Source organism: Atractosteus spatula, chromosome 12 (assembly GCF_055471065.1).
Source record: "Atractosteus spatula isolate fAtrSpa1 chromosome 12, fAtrSpa1.hap1, whole genome shotgun sequence".
Taxonomy (NCBI): Eukaryota; Metazoa; Chordata; class Actinopteri; order Semionotiformes; family Lepisosteidae; genus Atractosteus; species Atractosteus spatula.
This window is the reverse complement of record NC_142717.1, coordinates 7710490-7732337: the sequence shown is the minus strand read 5'-3', so window position 1 is coordinate 7732337 and position 21848 is coordinate 7710490. Positions and strand designations below refer to the sequence as shown.

At 36.2% G+C, this 21848-nt stretch overlaps 1 protein-coding gene across 1 annotated transcript; it reads right to left on the bottom strand.

Moving 5' to 3' along the window:
• Positions 1-416: 416 nt before the first annotated feature.
• Positions 417-20734, bottom strand: tert (telomerase reverse transcriptase). The gene is made up of 16 exons (XM_088929280.1): positions 20431-20734; positions 18551-19709; positions 17926-18115; positions 16970-17138; positions 16385-16561; positions 15382-15543; positions 14633-14728; positions 14330-14415; positions 13272-13385; positions 12246-12317; positions 10314-10499; positions 6636-6762; positions 5626-5687; positions 2787-2911; positions 2339-2476; positions 417-846 (listed from the first exon to the last, which is right to left on the bottom strand). The coding sequence occupies exons 1-16, from the start codon at positions 20662-20664 to the stop codon at positions 743-745; spliced, it is 3201 nt and encodes a 1066-aa protein (XP_088785406.1). The 5' UTR covers positions 20665-20734; the 3' UTR covers positions 417-742.
• Between the last annotated feature and the right edge of the window lie 1114 nt (positions 20735-21848).

Sequence of the window (21848 nt, the reverse complement as noted above, 5' to 3'; positions counted from 1 at the left end):
AAAGTGCGATACACCAGACCACAGACACTGCTTTTTAGAGTCTGCATTTTAATTGGAAATGTAAAGCACCTAAACTCTTTAAAGTGCTAATAGTCCATGTGTATTAAAATGGTAAATACTGTTCAATTAACACTGGTTTTTATACAAATGTAGTATGTATTATACAATTTAAGTCACATTTTTGCGAGTCAGTTAATCCACCATTTTTTTTAAAACTCAGCAGTTAAGGGTTTTTTTTCTTATTAAGGTTTTAAACATTGAAAATGTCTGAATATTAAATGTTCATAGAACAGAACTAAAATACACATCCCAGGCAGAATAAGGAATGTATAAAGCTGAAGACACAAAGCCAAGCAAGTATTTTGCCCCTCACAAAGGAGGACAGAAAAATTGTCACAGCTGTTTCTCCACAGAGGGAAAGACACATTACACTTTAGGCTGGCTTGGAAAAACAACAACAATAATTTGTGGTGCTGGAGGAGGTATGTTTTAGAAAAAGGGTAGAACATTAGCTTTTCTGTACTATTAACAATTAATAGTAATATAAACCCTGACATCAAACCATTCTCAGATTTTTTTTTCTGTTTTTAAGACATCTCCCCTCCAAGACTCTTAAGTTTTCAAGTGTCCAGAACATGCTGGATCCCAGCAGAAACTTGCAAATATGTACCTTGTACTACAAGTGCCAGTGGAGACCAGCCAGTTATACTGTAGGTATTCTTCTAGCCTGAACACACTGTTTCTAACTTGTCATGGCTGTGAAGTCCTGAGGCAATGGAGGATCAGTCACATGCCTGATTAGGCGCAAAGTGTCCATTGGGAGCTTTCTCTCGAGCCGCCTCTTACCTACAGGGAGAGAAAACAATGATAAATGTACTGGTGAAATCCAGCAACTGTACTCAACAGTGTAATGAAACAAACAAAAATAAATAAATAAGAACATAAGGACGTTTCAAAATGAGAGGAGGTCATTCAGCTTGCGTATAGCTTAGAGCACATACAGTACAGTACATGGACGTTTGAAATTAAGCGAGAAGGTATGGGCTCTCAGTTTTTGCCTTCCTATATTACTAGGAAATATAGCTTCCTGATAATGGATGTTTCAAGTTTTTTGATCGTGTTGGACAAAGCAGAATGAAAAAACTAAACTGTAGGGGAAATATTTCTTTTTAAACTTCATATAAACTGTACAAGCTGTTCAGTCTGTGATAGAAATAGCAGTTAACTCTACTATGTCACAGTTCCAGAGTCCTGGTCTCAGTTTCAGCTTGGGGCACCTTGATGTCTAGAGTTTGCGTGTTCTTTTCACACTTTTTTTTCTAGGTATTTATGTTTCCTCATATCTCCCAAACTCTCAAATGCAACTCCAACTTTCTGGTTGGCAGGTTTTCAAGGGGATTTCATATGTGAAGTGTTTTTATCATTAGTCAGTACATGCTATACGACTACAGAGAAATAAAACAAAATGAACATGATAGGCAGAATGTTCCCCTCTTGTATGTTGCCGTTCTGATGCTAATATAAATGCTATCCTGAAATTGCTGGGGTCATAATCAATATATAAAAGTAAGGAATAAAATCATGATCTTACTCAAAAACAAAGTCAATTAAACACAGCACAGATGTCTGTTAGGATAAAATATGACAGTGCATACTAATGTAACGTCAGAATGGGACAGGTTAATGTTATTCTTTAGTACTTGGAAAAACATTGACAGACATCTTACATTGGCATTCAGAATTGTCAATATTCTTATGTTATGCAGGCAATTCCTCATTTAAAACTGAGTATCAGTGATTTCAAGTGCTAATTTTCAAGCCATGTTAGACTGAGGTTATTCTTTACAGTTTACTGGGCCCACTGTGTGCTCCCACTGGGAGAATCCTGATCACAGTCAGCTAGTGACAGGACCATGGTTCAAAACTGCAACACTACATCTGGATCATAGAATTGAACCTGTACCTAGAGGACACCTTTACTGCTTATGCCTCTTATGATCCCTAGATATTTCCTTTTTAAAGATGTGAATCTCTGGCTAAAAGGTATCTACTTGCCATCCAACACTGCCACTTTATAATGTGACCATGTCCCACTGGAAATGTGATCTCTCTTTCAACATACTATAGGTGCTGGGTTAGAATACATAACAGTTAAGGATTTTAGATACAGAAATTACACCAGGATTAAAGTTACTTCTAGGTTTCCAGGTGTGAACACTTTGGCTGAATTTGACACCTGTTATGCAAGGATCTTAATTGTTACAAATGCTTTTTGCTGTAATTAGCAAATACAGTGTAAGTGAGAGCTGCTGCTCTGGTTACTTGTGCAGATACCTACATGTCTTTAGGTTTCCAAGAAGGCATTTGTAAGTGCATCTGTGTGTTGACAGCTTCACAAGAAAAGCACTGTAGCACAGCAGCTGCACGGCTTCAAAAGGCAGGACGCCAGATGCATTTTTCATACCAAACTGGGTTTCTGTTCAAAAATAAAGCAAAAACACATTTCTACAAAATGTACTTTTAGTACTTTTGTAACTTTTCACTATATATACATGGATGTGCCTAACCTTGCACAATAATGATCTACAATGCCACCAAGTGGCAGAGAACTTTATAATGTAGTTCCTAGAATTATTAACTATGAGGAGCTAAAGTGCATTACCCAGATTTCAGTACCACATTATACTACGGATTTTAGAATGAAAAATGACACAAACGTTTTGGAAAGGCTGGCACAAAAGTACAGAAGGAAAATACCTGCATGGGAACACAGGAATGATATTCACCTTTGTTCCTTTGTCTTATAATTGAGTAGCTATAAGCTGCCATTTCGGAGATGACTGTCAAGAAGAAAGTGGGATTGTTGTTGACCTTCTGTCCGAATGGCAGGTTTATCACACAGGCATGGAACCTATCAAAACAGTATCTGTGTTAGTCAAGCGCAAAAAAGAAATCACAATTAATCACCATTACTTTCATTCTTCATTGTACTGCTTACATTACGGAATTTTAAAGTGAATTTCTAAAATGCTTCAGTAAAGAGAAACACTAGTCTGATTTCTATGCAATCCTAACAGCTAAAGGAGCTATGGAGGACCTCTAAAATGGTCAATTTATTCCCACTTTAGTTATTTATCGTAAGGATTTTTTTAAAATTCATTATATCAGTTCTTGAATGGATACTGTGAACTGCATTGCAATTATTTTTCCTAGACTGAACCAAGAGAAAACACTACAAGTCGGTCACAAATCTCAAATATGCTTATAAGAACTGAAAATATTTGAAATGATCAATGCCATAATTTTATAAGGTTATAATTGGAAGAAAACCAAGTAGGATATTGTGAAAGGTCTCGAAAGTCAAAACAAAGCAGCGTTCAATAATATTAAAACAACATAATGGGGAAGATTAAAAGATATGTTTACGTGTCTTTTGTCCTTCGTCACAAAAATGTAAGAACAGGCAGTGGAAGCTTAATTACAGTCTTTCTCCAACTACGCTCTTTGAACCGTGTTAATTAGGATTGAGACAGTGACACTGCACTTCTTATGGTTGTTACTGATCCACCAATGGCTTCTGACTTTGTGTAAATTCTTTTCTTCCTGGATTTCATGCTTAATGTCTTACTCACTGTTTTTTAAGATACTAGAAAAGATGACAGAAAAAACTGCTTAAAACATATTGCATATGCATTTCCAAGGAGGTTCCAAGCCATGGAAGAGCCTCGTTTTTTTCGGCATGCTGAATTTACACTTGCTGTAGCTTGGTAAATTCAGTTTTCAGAGTCACTGCAAGACACCAGCCGGATTCATTAAATCTGTTTTTCCATCTCATGAAAGTGAAGAGCATTTTGTGCATGTGCATCACGAAGACACACTGTACACAATTTAGTCCGCATTTTGTAAAAACTTTAAATTAATTAAATGTTATTTTAGAACAGCTGTGTATTCTGTGTATAAAATGAACCGTAATCCTGAATTATGAAGGGAAACAAACAAAGCTTCACTTTTCACAAATACACTTCATCATGATACATTTTGACAGGCAAACCTACATGTATAGTATGATCTTTATGGAAAACTCTAATGTGAAAAAAAAAACAATCCATATCAAGTGCAGCTATTAGGTTACAATATAGCAACTCTACTGTTTGTTCCAAAACACCTCAGTAATGAAATTGTCCAGCTCAAAAATAAGTCTCCTCAGTACAACCTCGTGAATCATATAAAGAAGTCAGCTTGCAATATATATTTCTATACACCTATTGCCCTAGTTTGTTGTGGATGTGTGTCCCATACAGGGTAGGAGTCACATGGTCTCTCATCCACTTCACTGTACAGAAACCAGAATGAACTCTGCCCAATAAGCTGCTGTGGTTCTCCCATGGACATCACCATTACCTATCCCCCTAGTTAAGGGTAGCTCCTGTACATGCAGTATTTAACAATGATGAACCGGGGACCTGTGACTAAACTCATGAATGTTGAATAATTCCAGCTAGTGATCCGAGACCACATTTGACATATTATTAATAGTCCAGTTGTATTTCACCACATAGTGTATCCACAGATGCCTGGATACTAAAAACATCAGTACAAAGAATGTTATGTATGAAAAGGACCGTTGTGTGACTCAGATAGGTGATATGGAATAACAAAACACAGACTGGGAAATTACCAAGAACTTCTGGAGTACACAGTACTTAAACAATGACCCTGATTTGTTCTGAACTTTTGGTTGTTTTTTTTTCACCAAGTTTCCCATTAAACAGCTAAAGTCGCAAATAACACACTCCCATAAGTGTACAAGTGTACAGTATATTCCATATACAAGTGTAAGATTTTATGACTTGGGTCGTACTGTATTGCTTCACCATTCAGAACAGTAAAGTATAATGTTCCTCCTTGAGATCTCCTGCTGTTTTCTCATGATACTTTTATCAAGCAGTTACATAAAATGCTGACAGGCATTCCCTCTAAAGTCTGTGTCAGTTCAGCTGATAAAGCTGAGTATGTTATTTAAATGGTCTCTTTATACTGTTTGTCCTTGGATACTGCTTGAATCATTAACTTAAGACTTGCAAGAAACCTCATGGGTCTACAAATGCCTACTTGTTAAACATCAATCTCAGTTTAATCAATATTTCCCTTCCATACTATTTTCTAACTACTGAGGTTAAAGTCCACAGTACATTGGCATTTGATGGCTTTCTTTTGCATACTGTAGGTAATAACCATTTTACTGTCAAATGAACATACACCAGGAAATCAAAAGCCTTTACTCTAGAAATCATCAGTCATTTTGCAGAAATCTTTTGAAGTTGCACTTATAATCCTTAACCCTTAGATTACAATATATTCCAATTAGTATCAACACTATGCTTACTTTACATAACCTTTCATAACCTTTCCTACTTCACTTAAGACATCTGAAAATATTCTGGAAAGGCAGTAAAATAGGAATACACAATCCTATTTACAATTACTGATTTGTCATTAATTCCTAGCAGTTTCAAAGGTAGACTGCATTAAGTTATGCATAGCAGAAGACTTGGGTGTTGTTTTCAATACATATCACATATGCATTTTAGGGAAACAAAAACAGGGAAATTAAATATCTCCTACCTGTATGCTTGAAGAAGGAGTATTTTGTAAATGTTGAGGTACACTGCCTGTTGACTGTTGATCTGTAGTGAAAGACATACAGTACAACTGAGGTGAAAAGAATAACACAGGTAACAGGGATGCTACCTTAAAGCCAAAGTAGAAGAATACTATAAAATATGATGTAAGTTTTCTGTCCTTTATACACCAAAACTAGAACTGATTCTTAAAAGTCCGACAATATATTAAATACATGCAGGTTATATAAATGGAAGGACTACTAAATCATATACACATTTAATATGCCTCCTACCCCAATTAGCTATGTTTGTCAGAATTAGCATATTTCAATAATCCTTTGAAACTTTTCATCATTCCACATGTCCATTAAGCATTTTCTAGAGCTGAAGTTGTTCAGCTTCGAACAGAAGGATTTGATAAACAATTATGCAACACCCACAATAATAGTCCTGTTTCTATGAAGAGTGTGAGCTTCCATAATTTTGAATAAATCCAAGAGAAATTAAATAGCCTGACCACTAAATTGAACATAAATTTTACCGATGGTTTACAGATGCCTAACAGAAACCTTCAGCGAGAGACAACCTTTGCAATGTAGCAAATAGTATATTTCTTCGTCATTTATAATGATACTTTTAAATAAAATGTACCTAAAAAGAAATTTGCTTCTAGACGACCTGAGAAAATTCAGTGCTATATTATGTTTTCTATTAAAGAATTTCTATACTGTAGTTATACCTTGCAGAATCTAAAGCTGAATATGTTGGATGGAGGAACACTTCAAATAGAAAAAGGAACTTCACATGGTTTTGGGATTTCATTTTTAATAATGGAAAAAGCAATGATTTTGAAGACAGGCAATGACAGGAAGGTCTTCTTTATTTTGACTAATCCGAGAAATTGAATCAGAGATGTATGTGTACACTTCTGTCAGTATCACAAATGGGCGAATTTAAAACAAGAGAGCCATGAAAACCAGTATTCCATGATCTTTTTTTTTTAAGTCATACCTTCAAGTCGAGGAAGATGGCATGACACTTGAGTTTCAGAACTGACAAAAGTTTCTTCCTCATGTGCTGCCCAGGCTGAGATGTTGAACCAAGGGTCAAACTGTAGCGAATGGACACTCCAGCATAACTAATAGATGAAAAAATACCAAAGAATAATATTTTAGTTGTATAATTTCTCCAGTATGAAGTCTTACTCTTTGTGGACAAGTGATTGAATTACTCAAAAAGGTGACATATGCTTAATAATTATCTGGATACCAAAGTATTCCTAATAGATAAGCCTCTCTATTAAGCAAATGGAACTAATATGTCTTAGATTAGATGACCAGCTTAATGTTCTGTTGTATACAAACTGCTGATCCAATCCATTTTCTACGCTGTGAATTCCCATAGGGAAAGTAAAGATCATGACAACAGGACTGAAATTAACATAGTACCTAACACCTGAGCAACTTCAGTCAAGCATAAAGGGAATAATGACCTAGTCTGAGGTCAGTGAATAAGTTACTAATGAACATACTGTTCTATTCATAAACCAAAGTGTGAAGATGGTTACGAAATGTTATCCATGTGTTCAGAGGTATTTATGAATGATAATGAAATCTTATCCAGAATCAAAAACAAAAGACAACCTTCAGGATATCTACAGTGTTAACCATATAAATTGAGTACAAACTAGCATCTGTAAGAATTTAGTGATCTTTATGAAAATGCACCTGTCACATTTCTCAAAGAAAAGTAATGTGGTATGTCAGACATAAAAGTGTTTGATTTCTGCATGTAAAAAAGTGACAAGTGACATCCATGTAAAAAAGTGACATCCCTTAAAGAGTATGTAGTTAATATTGAGTCAAATTAATAGCACTCGAGGAAAAAATAAAAATAATTCACCAACTCCTACACATCAGCAGAAACAAAGTAATTAAATCCAAGCAATAGTGTCAGGATTTATATAAGAAAACAGTGTAAATTTCACTTTAATATCCAGGCAAATTACAAATCCCTACTTCACAGAAAGTATAAATATGTGCACATATGACACCAACAAAGCTACTGAGGACATTAATTTGGCAGTCAGGTAGGCAACTCTTTCAATGCAAAGAAAAAAAAATCAAATACTTATGAGTTAGTGTTACTCTTTCTCTTGTAGTCAGCTTATGCAATTCAACATTATTGGTTTGCCAAAGAGAGGAGGTTGCAAAACATACTGTACCATTGCCTTTAAATAACAAACCTTCCCTTTGGACAACAGATGCCATAAGTTCTTTTGTACAGGTTTTAAAAAGAAATGTAATACTTCATTGTTTCTGGTTATGTTGGATTATTACTCCAAGCATCAAGATTTACTCGATCAATTGTTTGTTTTTCTACTAAAACCTCTTAAATATCACCTGAACATAAACAATCTGCATATACGAATGCAGTTTTCTCCTCATTAAGAAGTAGGAATCGGCAGGTGACAACACAGTTATCTTGATGTACAGTACTATGAATAGAAAAAAAAATCAGATACTTTGAGACAAAAGGTTAAGTTATTTTTTATGGCAGGTATAAAAGACAATAAATTATTGCAATAATCCACACTGGCTATGATAATGTTTGAACATTTCTTAGAAGCCGTTTAATTTGGTAATTAAACAAGGATATTTCACAGAAAATAAAAACAATTTAATCATTACTGTTTTAAGTATATTAAATATTACTACTCTTTCTGGAAACTAATAAAAACTGTTTATTATAGATAGCAATAGCTCAGGAATACTTGTCTTACAGTGCAGTTTCCTATTACGACAGACCAGATATCACAAAAAGGTTTAATAATAATCTTTTAAATTTATTAACACACAAGAATTCTTGTTGTGGTTATTCTGAAACTTACATTTTCAATATTTAAATCTGTCTTTCTTACATCTGCCCATCTGCCTTACCTACATCAATATAACTGCAATTGTGGCTATACAACTAAAGGTAGAGACTTTACTAACATTTTCAAATTTCCCATTGGCCCTTACCAATCACGGCCCCCTAATAATCCCCATCTATGAATTGGCTTCAACACTCTGTTCTCCTCCCCACTGATAGCTGATGTGTGGTGAGAGTTCTGGTGCACTATGGCTGCCGTCGCATCATCCAGGTGGATGCTGCACATTGGTGGTGGTTGAGGGAAATGCCCATTACCTGAAAAGCGCTTTGAGTAGAGTGTCCACTTGCACAAGTCTTGAGCTGCCATGCACATAAATGTAGCACAATGTCAAGGGAAGGCATGGACTTTCGACATGAGTGCTGGCAGGCATGGACTTTCGAAATGAGCAATGACTGTTAACAGTCCGCATTTAAAAATGTATTCCTGGGAGGATCTATATGTAGAGGCAAGAATCCGGGTTAATACCATTCCAATACTGGAATACTGTTTTGAGAACTAAAAATTAAAAACAGCAAAGGAGAAGTACAAAGTACCTTACCGTTATCTTACATTACCATAATTTCGGTATAGCTTGTTAAGTGATAAACCAGTCATAAAGTGACAATGCTCAAATTTGGTTACACAATAACCACATCATCTCTTTGACATACATTCCTGATAGATTAAACTGACTGCATTACAAATAATATCTTAGTTGTGTAGTCCGTAGCATACTTCACTGAATGTTTTTTCATTAAATTTAAATTTAAATTCTGATAGCTGCGATACAGTCAACATTTCTTTTCTAGTAACTGTACCAGAAACTAAATAAAGCCCAAATAAAGATCAGTGTGCTACAGGTGGTCCCCGTTATACAGTACGTCAGGGTTTACGTTATAATTATAATTACGTTTACGTTATAATATGTGCTTTAGGTACTCTTTTGTGTGTAAGGCAGTGCTGGTGGATAGGTTATGCTAAGGGATGGTGTAACTCAGCAAGTGTTTGTATAGTTCCAGTCCACTGTGACAGGGCACATGCTCATCACCATAGTGGGTTTTTAACCCCAGCACTGCCCTTATCTGGAAACAGGGTACTGCAGGAATCTGACATATTCAACAAAATATCCAAACGCTTTGTCAATCACACAGCACTATAGCAGCCTGTGTATACCAATAAATGTGCTTAACAGATCAATACAGAATAATCACCTATAATAAATGAGTGCAGCCTCTATGCCCACACTAACGTAATACATCGTAGATGTTGGACAGTGTACAATCAAGGTCTTAATTCCTCAAAATACAAACATACATTATAGATCAGCTGTTTGATTTACCCTTAACACTACACAGAGACTTGATGGGCAACACAGTATCCTTTTAGAATAGGTTTGTAATCTATGAACTCCTCCAGTTTTCTCATACATCACTGCCAACATCTGCAGTGGTCATAAAGTTTTATACAGCATATTAAATTCAGCATTATCACACACATCTCACAAAGATTAAAGGACAAAGGACAGGGAACAGTTTTAAAAAAAAGGTAGAATTATCTCTTTCATACACGTGACTTACAGTCTAAAATCAGTGAGTAATTTCATAGAACATCACTCCGTTTGCTACTTTGACTTCTGCAATTGTCACTGTGTTGTAAAGTGTTCTCAGTTGATCTTGATCTGTCGGCTAGTCATTTCAGAAAAAGGTTTGTCATTACAATGACGTGATGCACTTTGCACAGCTATCAGTACCCTTGATGCATCTTACTTTCCCTACCTTCCATAGTCACAGAAGATATCAAGTGAATGGGTATCCAGCAGAAGGCCACACCAGGGGAACAAGCACTCTAATGGCAGCTGTAGGGCCCCAGAGCAGTTCAGGATGTTATCGATGGGGAAATTAGCCACGATCTTCTGAGGGTTAATGATGCAGCCATATTCAGGGATCCCGGCTGCCAGTATTCTGAGACAAAAAGGATGTAACAAAGTTACTAACTATATTCATAAAAACTGGAAATCAATACACTGCTTATTCAGTTCTCTGAAAGACACCCCCTTTTCAGTGTTTAACCAAAGAAGGAAAAACATATTCCAAGGTTCCACAACTATAATATGTTGGTTATTCTTTTTACTGTTACTTTGTTGTTTCACCAGTCTCTCGCTTTTACCGCTAAGAGAATAAATATACCACATATGAGTGAGTTTTTGGTATGTTAGCAGTTAAAATCAATAAGTAAACTTAGAGCCCTCTTAAAGGGAACTGAGATCCCAATTTCTCAGACCAGATATTAATTAACGGCATCGCAAAATGCTAAAAATTCCAAATTGCACACAAAATCATGAACTTTGAATAAGTACTGTAGGTTGCCATGTTGTTGTAAAAGCTGGTCTCTCGATGGGCAAGATAGAGTTTGTGAGAATTGTGTTCTGAAGCAGCCCTTCCTGCTCACTAGTCAGTGTAATGACTAATGTAATACAAGGAAGGAGCGAATAAGTAGAGGTTGTGCAGCAGACATTTCACTGCAGAAACGTTCCAATGTGATCTGCGTGCAGAGTTAACAAGTAGTATTTTTCGGCAAAACCATTTCAAAGTCACGAGAAATATTTTTATTGGATTAAAACTGAACTCAAAAGCCCGCTGGCATACAAAGTAATAGGGTCGCTTCATGTGACCAGAAGTTTCGTTGCCTTGTTCTAAATCACAGACAATGACAGCAATATGATGGCGTTGTGCAAAACTGGATTTTGTTTTGTGATGTTAATTTGAGGTTTTACACATTACTGTGTACAGTTTACTTTCATTGTGGTTTTAAGTGAACTCATCAATACAAATTCTAACCCCAAAATATAAAAAATAGTGCTGCAGTGCCTGTTTAATAGAAATTTGGCTTCCGTTTAGGACAGTGTGCTTTTGAAAAGGACATTTGTTTTTACAATCTGTATGGGAAATTAATAGAAAATTAAATACAGCCCTTAATGCAAAAGAAAAGGTGCTTTTGAAAAGCTTAATCTCTTGACATTGATAAGTGAAAACCAGACATGTCCAGTTTAAGAGAGCTGGCACAGGTTTTACTGGAATGAGGGATTCCATTGGACCCTAACTCATGTTCTGAGGACATGTTCCCAGGTTCAAAATATTTGAATGATTCGGATGGGGGTTCATAAAAGACTGGTGTTGGTGGCTGGGTGGAGATCTCTTCATATCCCCTCCAACATGGCAGTTACTTTTGGTTAAAACAGCTGCCTATGAGCAAGTTTTCTTTAGAACCATTGGCAAAATTTGAACAAAGGTGGTCCAGATATTTGACCCCTTTATGTAGAACTTGATTATACAAACCACACGGGGTTATGGCTTAAACAACTATAACTAAAGTGTAGAACAGGATTTATAATCTTACTGCACTAATAATTAGGTCTTCATATTTTCTGTGCATTTATGTAGGATATGCAATCCTATAATGTGTCAAAGTATCATCATATTATATCAATTTATCATCATACTGCTAGGTAATTTTACTATGTGTGCCACAAAATAAAGCTCTTCAATGTCAAGAAAAATCAGCTTAATTGAAAATAAAGATTAAAGACTAAACCTATTGGATTCTAAATAGCATTTTGTTAAAGTGTTCAGTTTGTTATATTAAAATGTTTCTCTTGGTTAGTCCACCGTGTCTGTCATAGACACCTCCATCTTGAAGAAAAGTAATACCTGAGAAACATCTGTGCTTTGGACAAGTGGGGAGTGATGAGCAAAAAGTCATCAACCAATCTCAGCAAACACCTGGAAAGAGCAAAAAGTATGACAAAGCCAGCCCATAAATAGAACTGAAAAAGTCTAATAAAGAGCCATCACCTAGTTCTTCCCCCTAAGCAGATCTTTAATCCAAGAACAGGTCTACAGAGCCACCTGCTGGTCAAAAGTGATCAATGTCGTTAAGCCCTTGAAAATAGCTTCTGCCAATTGCCTTCCACTGCCATAACCAACACAATCCAAGAAAAACAATTCCCTCTTAGAGTTTTATTTGAGCAGAACCTATAAAATTTACTTCAAACAAAAGTCAGAAATGCCTTTTGGAGATAATCCAACTTGGAATGAGGAGGATCTTGGACAATGTCCATCTATACAAATGTAAAGGCTTCCCTTAACTGAGCCCTATGTTTCAAACAGGCTTGGCATTCTCTGATAATGTCTTTCACGTCTTGATAGCACAGCCACTAAAAATAATTAAAGTCCTTGAATTCAGGGCTTCAGTTCTTTGAAAAGCAAGCACTGAGACACTGCAATACAGCATCAGCTATCTCAGAACCTATCATTTTAAATTATGCAAGTAGTGACAGCAAGAAAGAACAAAATGGCTACTCTGCCTATCCAAAGAAAAGCCCTAGTTATCAGTGAAATCGTCCTTATAAAAGTGTGTTCTTCTGGCAATTTATTTCTTACTTGGAAAATAAAAGCAAGTGGTAAAACCAACTTTACACACACCCCAAATTTCTACTTTTTCTAATGGTATATGTTCCTTACAGTTTAAAGGATAAAAGAAGAAGACAACTAAAGAAACCCCTGCTTTTACCATAGTACATTTCCACATCATTTCATGCTACCATGGTTTCCTACAGATTATATAATGCCGTTATATTTCACCCTCAAATTTATTTCCCCAGGTTTTACTACAGTTGACTTTAGATTTAACAAACTTTTCAACAGTAAACCTAATAGTAAACAGCTGGTCTTTACCCATTTTCCTTCAAGTCCCCAAGAATCCTATTCTCCATGTCTCCATAACACAGGCTGCACAGCAAAGTGGACACAATGGAGCCCTGAGGGATTCCACAGCACTGCCTGTAGGTTCTAGGAACATCAGAATAGCCAATCAATCCATTCAGTCATAAAGACGCTTCTGCGCTGTAACACATGCACAATACTGTACTGTAGTCATATTAAACTTTTATGGAAAAGAGCAAAATATTATTTCACCTGAAAAAATATAGAAACTTAAATAAGAGATCGAGAGGAATGTTTTATGTGTTGTGTAATCTAAAGGGCACCTTTGTATCATAAATAATACAGAGATAAAATGTATGAGACTTCCAAAGAACCCTGCTTTACTCTAGATGCAGTTTCTGCAATTCTAAGACATGGACACAATTTTGGTGCTCATTGATTTTATGTTTTCCTAATGTCATGCTTAAGATTACTTTAATTTATTATTTCAAAGTGAAAATGCAGATCATTACCCTTCCTACAGTAAGTGTCATTTCCTTCTCTAGTTGTGCTTGCCAATATATCTGCAGGTCTCTTTTGTATTTAGAGGATGCTAGATTTGACTAAATTTTAATGACAGAAATAACCACATTAACAAATCCAAGGCATACTAATAAGATTGAAAAAATTCATATTAGTGGAGCGCCAAGTGGACCAATCATAAGTTCTGGATACCTATTATTTTGGGACATCTGGACACGAATCTCTGTACACAGCAATACCAGAGACACTTAAAAATGTGCAGGCAGTGGACTTCTCACATTTAATAATATAACTTTTAAAGTCTGCTGGACAAAAAAGAAAGGAGAAACAGTTGTTGTAGTTATAAGATAATATAAGAGGAAAGCAGCTAAATCTCCTTTTTAAATAATGTATTAGATTTTTTTGTCAGTTAATAATTTAATGCAAGACTATGCTTGACAACTGATTGGCCACTCAGTCATTTCTGTATTAATTAAGCCAAAGAGCTACCTTTTCAGAAATAAATCCTCTAGACATACGTACTGTATTTAGAAAGTACTTAGGCTTACTTATTCCCAATCCTGAGGACAACATTTGCAAGCATTTCCTGGAAGAATGTAAGCATCTCGTGACCAAACACATTCATTGAAAGGCCCTGCAAATCAACAAAACAATAAGCAAACACAAGTCTTATATTTCAGTTTGCATTTAATCTCAAAATAATCATCTTACAATGCAATAATATACATTTAATTTGTAGGATCTCTTTCACAAGACAGTAGGTCCTGCAGATTAAACACTGGCTGTTTAGTCTTCCACAAAACCACATTTTAAAACTGAAATGTACAGTAAGAAGAATGCCAGAGACTCACCTGTTCAACCAGTATTGCATTCCGCAAATTTGATTTTTTTTGCTGCACAGCTGTGAAAGATCTCATGTTGGGCAACAAGTCTCCCAACGTTGTGGCCTTAAGACAGTAAAGATGTGAAGGTACTAATTAAATAAACATGTTCCAATACAGCAAGAAAAGCAGAGTAAAAAGCTAAACAACACTTCCTTATAGTCATACTAGAATTTTTGTACAAAATACCTTAGAACATTTCTTTATTGGTCACTATATTCAGCAGCACTAACATAATGCCTCAAATTCCTTCTTACAGTATATACATGAAGTTTGCTTCACAACTGAACCTGTGCGATACAAAGATAAAATCATTTTTAAATTACAGTAACGTACAGTTAAATAACGATTAAATGACAATTACTGAAACAGCAGAATAAAAACAAAATGTTTTGTGTTACCTGTCAGCTAAACTTTAACAGAAAAAAATAATAAATAACCATTACTTAGGAAAAAAATCTGACAGGTCTCAATATGATAAAACAAAAACGCTGTAAATTTTAAAGGATTCTTCTCACTACTTCCTTCTTGTAGTCATAAAAACAAAAGACACGGACAGTAGAATAGGATTCTGCTATCTACTATTTAAGATTTTCCTTGTAGAACTCAGAGATATTGGCATCTCAGCTCAACCGCTTTTCTCCAGCAAAAATAAGAGTTACCATCTTTAAGTACTATATACTCAGGACAAAGCAGATTAGAAAACGTGTCCACTGTACATGTCTTCTGAAATTTTTTTTCAGTCCTTCATTGGAGTCAGCCCAGATCTGTGCATAGCGCCGGATGCAATACTCTTGGTCCATCACAGGCTTTAGAACACTAGACACCACTGCCAACAGTTTTTCGTGTGGGAGGCTGTCAAAGGCACCAGCTATATCAACCTAATTCAGATCACAAAAAGCAGGATGGGTTAAAAGATGGTGCTTTCCAAATCCATACAGAGCCATCCCGTATAGAGTGATTATAAAACATCCAGCACATTTTTTAGCTCAATTTAAAGGAAGAATGCATTTTTATTTTCATAGAGAAGGAAAGATGTCTGGGAAGTCATGCAAAATGTTTGGGTTTTTGACAATAAAAGTCTCTCAGTGATTTCTCCAGTATATCTAATTGCATGATCTGGATGCAAAATACACATGCAGTATGCGCGTGCACAATTTATAGAACTTATAAACAATCCTCCACATTGTAATTTTGCGAAGATGAAGGCACACTTTTAAGCGCTTTATCACTGAGAGATAAAACAGTTAACAAAATGTTATGTCATTCTTGTTTATAATACGCTCCAACAGTCTACTTCAAGATAACATTGCAATAATTACTTTAGATTACTGTTGCATTTCTAATAACAAACCGAGTGAAGATTCCCATAAAAAAATGATTATCTTTTCCAACATTAATGAGCATTTGTGACAGGCATGAATTGTTAAAAAATAATTTTGAATTTGTACATGACCAAATAACAAAATAAGGAACTTCATTATAAACCAAATAATATTTGTTATAAAAACAGAGGAAAGCCTCGTTATCATGATGCAAAGTGTTGGTAAAAAACAGGCTATCAACTTTCAGTCTTTGTTTACTCACATCCTTTAAATCGCTTTATGTTGAAACTAATGAGAACCTCCTTCTTTTTTAAAATGTGCTGAAAAACACTAAACCTACAAAATAGACAACTTCACATCACTAAGCAGTTGCACATACAAGAAAACTAACACCTACCTTTACAAAGTATTTTGGAAGTGCAGGCAAATTCTGAGCTTTGTTTTTTGCTGCAAAATCACCCCAAACTCTGTATATATCCTGTAAACCAAACACGGATGAGCCTAGCAGGTGGGGCCTCTTCGTCACATTCACACAGAGGATGTCATAGAGGTTTCGAAGCTGGATATTGAAGGACTAGATGAAATGGAGGAGAATTATAACCACAACATAGAACAATTTCAGAACTCTTACAAAACAGCAGTTAAAGGAATGAGTGCCCAGTGGACGATGGGCTGACCAAAGACAGAATCTGCATTGGGCTCTACATTTTCTTTATCGTGTCTGGCCTCTTCCTTTGGATTAGGAAGGAAGGGGCAGGAGAAACATTAAAAAGACTAAATTACTACCAAAAAATGAGCAAACAAAAGGCGTGGCAGAAGGATTCCTAGCTGTGAACCAAGACGTGAAAAACGTATTGTAATTGGGCGCTCCAAATCGTTAAAAAAAGTGAATCTAATTTAAGAAACAAGAGGGAAATAAAACTCTACTCAGGGACTGAAAATCTGTAGTTACAGTAACTGTCACTTTATCGCGCTATTGTACCTTTCTTCTGTTGCTCTGGCTGCTGTATGGTTTCTGTTCCACCACTGCTCCCATTTTGACAATAGGTCGCATGCCATTTCTTTTCGGAATAAACCTCACTGTTGCAACAGTTGCCTTGGCAAATTCCTCTGATCTCAGAGACACAAATTCTCCTTGAGACAGGTGCTTGCTGTTAAAGAAGCATTTTGAAATGGTGTTTTTATTAATGTTCAGATTTACAAAAACAATGCACGTAAGCACATCGAGCATACAGTAAAGGATCACACCCGCATTAAATCAAATTATGACAAGGCTTATGTTAGATCTATAAGGAAGAAATTAGGAAACTACTGGAGTTTCCTAATACTGCAGGTAAATGAAGAATTCTGTATATGGCACATATAAACTCCAAATTAAAGGCTTACCATTTTCTTTCTGGTTGGAAGATCTACCTACTTTAACATCCATCCATTTTCTAACTGCTTCATCCAATTCAAAGTCATAGGGGAGCTGAAGCCTTTTGTGGCAAGCAACGGACACAAGGAAGGCTACATCCTGGACAGGACACAAGTCCATCACAGGGCACACAGAAACAAAGAAACACAAACACACACACACTCACACCAGGGCCAGCTTTCCTAGAAAATGAGGAAAAAACTGAAGCACTCAGAGGAAATCCACACAAACACAAGCAAAACACACAAACTCCACACAGATAGCACCCCAGGTCCGGAATGGAAACCAGGTCCCCAGCACTGTGAGGCAGCAATGCTAACCACTGTGCCACCGTGCCTCCCTACAAAACATACAATTCTGTCAATTTCCGCAACTCCAAATAACTGAAAACAGTATACGGCTTTTGCATTTTCTGGATTTGAATAAATCATCATATCCATAAATCTTTCACATTAAAGAGCATCTGAAATGAAAGCAGTAAGCCAAGCAATATCTGTGATAATGGAAAAAAAAAACTGTACCTTATAGCCGTGTCCCGCAGTCTTCTCCAGATCTTCTTTTTAAAGAACATAAGCATATTTTTTTGCCAGGAGCTTTCAGTGACATAGAACAATGTCCTCACTAGCACAATAACCAAGGTGCCCAAAACCCAAGTTAAAAAACTTGCCAGGATCTTCTCACGGTATCGGTGCTCAGTCGCAGGACAGGAAGCTAAGGCAGGAAAGTTATTGTTATTCATTGACGTTAAAATTCACTCAAGTGTTTTGCTGTCAGTCATGACGGATCAATTCATCAAACTGACAACGAAAACATTTAATCGATATCCAAAATTAGAATACTTTAGTTTCCTAAGAACTTAAATAGTGATATGTTTTTTAAGGCTTAGCATACATTCCAGTTGCATATTAGTCTTCCAGTAACAAGTGCTGAACTAATCAAAATGTTAAATACCTTTAGGTTCTCACTCATAACTACAGTCATTAGCAACAGAATTACTTTTTTGTATTTGTATTGCCTAAGTCTTATATGTTAGCTCTTTTTACTATAACACTAATGGACAAATAAAACTGCCAGAGTAACATTTAACATTTCTTTTGGAGATTTTAGCAAAGAAAATGTTGCCATGAAAACTGTAAAGTTTCTTACCAGATTTATTTAGCTTAAGCCAGTCACAGTCCTGCACTCTCATCTTCCAAAGGACTTCCTGAAGAGACAGTCTGTCAAACTTCCCCATGGAAATTAATTTTTTAACGTTTATTAAAAATCTATTGAAATTGTGTTGTGAACCCCACAGCTGAAATGGAATAATGTATTTTAAGCACTCCCTTATGAACATATAAACCTGTGTGGGTTTGGTTTCTTTTGAAAGAAGACCTTGGAAATCACTGGGCTCTTTTGAGTCCAAACTTCCGGTTGCCTTTGCCGCTGTGTTTTGACCTGTGGGTTCTTCTGGGCAGGTCCTTTCTAAGAAAAGGTTAAACGGACATTTTCTATGATTTTTAAGCAACTGACTAAATGTGCCAAGCATGCTTTTGAAACGCTTGGGGATTTTTTTCCTGCCATCAAATCCCTTTCTGCATAAAAATATGTCCTTCACAAGATCTTCTGCATTAGAGTTTATCTGCTTCACAGGATCAGCCCTGGACTGTACTTTCGGTTGTTTGCTCAGGACAGAAGACTTGAAGCTTGAATACAACATGCTTTGGGCCTTGAAAAATACAGCTGAAACGGGGGCTTTTTTTGCCTTTTGCTTTCTCTCCTCTATAGTATTGCACCCTGGCTCTCTCTTGGCCTTCTTGGTTGGAGGGCCCTCACTGTCAGTTTTGCTGATGTGTTGGCAGGGACCAGGGGCACCTCGCTTTTTCTGGTGTTTCCTCATCCTCTTCTGCGACTTCCTATGGTTTCTATAGAAATTTACTTTAGATTTTGCCAGCTGCAAGAGCACATTAAATCGGTTGTGCAGTGACCTAAGCCTCACACATTTAAATGAGGAGTAATTATCCCCAGTGATGAAGTGATCGTATACAGGGATCCCAGCAACCTGGTAAAGACAAGAAGGGGCTACTGTTGTGAAGAGAGCACAAGACTCCAAGAGATGCATCATAACAGCAGTTCCAATCCTTTGGAGTAGGAGATCCCATAGCGGACCGCTGCTGATAGCAGAGGTGCAGTGGTTACTTTGCTGTGAAAAAACGGAAGCACAGTTTTCACCAACGCCCTTCAGTCCATGTGCCAGAACATTTCTTTTTTTCTTCTGCATGATCTTCTTCAGAATGATGGAGACCAGTTCTTTCAGTGTACAAAGCTGATAAAAGGATTGGAAAAATAAAATGAGGAAAAATTAAACAATTGCTATCGATTTTTTTATATATAATAATATACTAATTAAAAATGGTTTCAACTCTAGCCTTCCTACACAACTATACGCTTGTTTTCCAAAGCCTTTAAAAGCACTTCCACTGACACTGTTTTGAGCCCTCCAGAATAGTGTTTCATTATATCAATATTGGTAAGAAAACGATATTATGATAACACATCTTAATGATTTGTCATCTGAGGTTAATGTGCATTTAGAGTTTGTAACACAGAACTGAAATAATCTCCGTGCCATTTAAACCCAAGGACTCCAGCATGCCAAATGTGAGTACTACTACACTTCAAAGAATAATTTTATTATAATGCTATGGAGAACTTACCTACTGTACCTGATTGCTTGATTTCTTTTCTAATTCTCGAAATTAATCCACAATGAGTGCAGGACCAGTAATAACACTAGTCTTTTTTTTTTGCAGTTTTAGATATTCAAATACAGGTTTGAAACGTGATTTTCATTTTTTAAACGTGCATGTAGTTTTCTCTCATCATGTATTTATTGCGCAGCCTTTGCATGCTATAAATTACTACTAAATAAATAAAATACTACTAAATAAGGTAACAAATTATTACATACCGTACATAGTTACTTAAAGCCATTAATTGAGCAGCTCCTTATTTGAAGGATACGCAAGAATTTATTCAATCAATACCTGTTCATAACTGGTGGGCTGTGCCAAAGACTTGCTGTCGGCGGAAGTGCAAACAATGATGCTTGTAATGAATTTCTTGTATTTCGCGCTGTCAGTGCTTAACACCAGAGGCTGCCTGTTGTCCTCTTTGAAACGAATGCCGGCGATGTATTCCTCCAATGTCAGCACAGATGAATACACAGATCTTAAGATACGCAACACTGGGTCAAAAAGCTTGATATTCTCCCTAGACATCGTAGCACCACGCACCAAAACACTGCAATCGACAGCTGCTCTCTACCGATCCCCTTAATCCATCACAGCCTCTTCAAATCTGGTCAAACTGCTTCTTCTGAAATCTCTAACTTCTCCGGAGGCCGCAGTTCAGAAATACCTGTTTTCTTTTTCAACCCAATCAAAACAGGATCTTTTCCCCTCGCAATTCTATACTCACTTGTAATTGGTCAACATAGGAACCGGCCTGCAGACACCGACATCGTCATCTGCCGTATAACCACTTACAAAAGCGGCGCTTGTTTTGGTAGACCGATGGAATAGATTTCGTTCTGATTTTATTGTATGCTCACCTGATTCCGAATATATGGAACAGCAGTTTGGGGAAATTGCTGCTGCACTGTAGAATTTATGCTAAATAATGATGCATCCGAATGTGTAAATAGAAATGTTGTGCATTAAAAACAATTCAGACGAATGCATTGACATAAAAAATGCACCTTTTTATTTAGCTCTTCTGATAATTGACATTCAAAATTAATAGTCATCCCTAAAATTCAGTGATTATGGACAATAACGGCTTCTTGATTTATAAAAGTGCGGCACTCTTGTACAATAATCATTTGTGGAAAGAGTTCACCAATAAGACATACAGTAAAAACTTGAAAAGTTAAGCTTTGGTGCTTATAAAGTTTATTTTTATCTGTTAATTTCACGTTTTAGTGATTTCTGTGCTGTTTTCCTGTGGATGCTACAAGTATTTGAAAAAAAAAATCTTGCTTTAATTTTAATTTACCGCGTATACTACACATCTGAATTCACTTTGTGGCTGAACGATATTCCTTAGTTTAATGTCCTAACCCAGGGATTTGAGACTCAGACTGGAAGGCCTGGTGTTTTCTAGTTATGGTTCCACCTGAGCTGTTTCATAGTTGGTTTATTTACAGTATCTACAAAATTGTAATACTTAGTAATACTTATAAAAGGCTTTAATGTGTTCGTGAAATAACTGTACCTTTAACAAAATTACTACTGTTAAAACTACTGTAATATTCCATTTATAGCTATGAAAATAGATGTTATTTGTAATTTATCGCTCAAGTTGGAACAAAAGGACACTAGGCCCTCCAAGAACTGTTTCAGATTCATGTCCTAAGCTTACCTTAAATTCATTCAATCTTTTAGTGTTGAACAGACATCCATAA

Coding starts and splice junctions, on each gene's coding strand:
- tert (XM_088929280.1), bottom strand. CDS start 20,664: ATGTCTAGGGAGAATATCAAGCTTTTTGACCCAGTGTTGCGTATCTTA. Junction 14,729..15,381: donor AAAAAAATTTCAGAAGACAT/GTACAGTGGACA, acceptor TACTGTCTTAAG/GCCACAACGTTGGGAGACTT. Junction 6,763..10,313: donor ATCTTCTGTGACTATGGAAG/GTAGGGAAAGTA, acceptor TTCATCTATTAG/TTATGCTGGAGTGTCCATTC.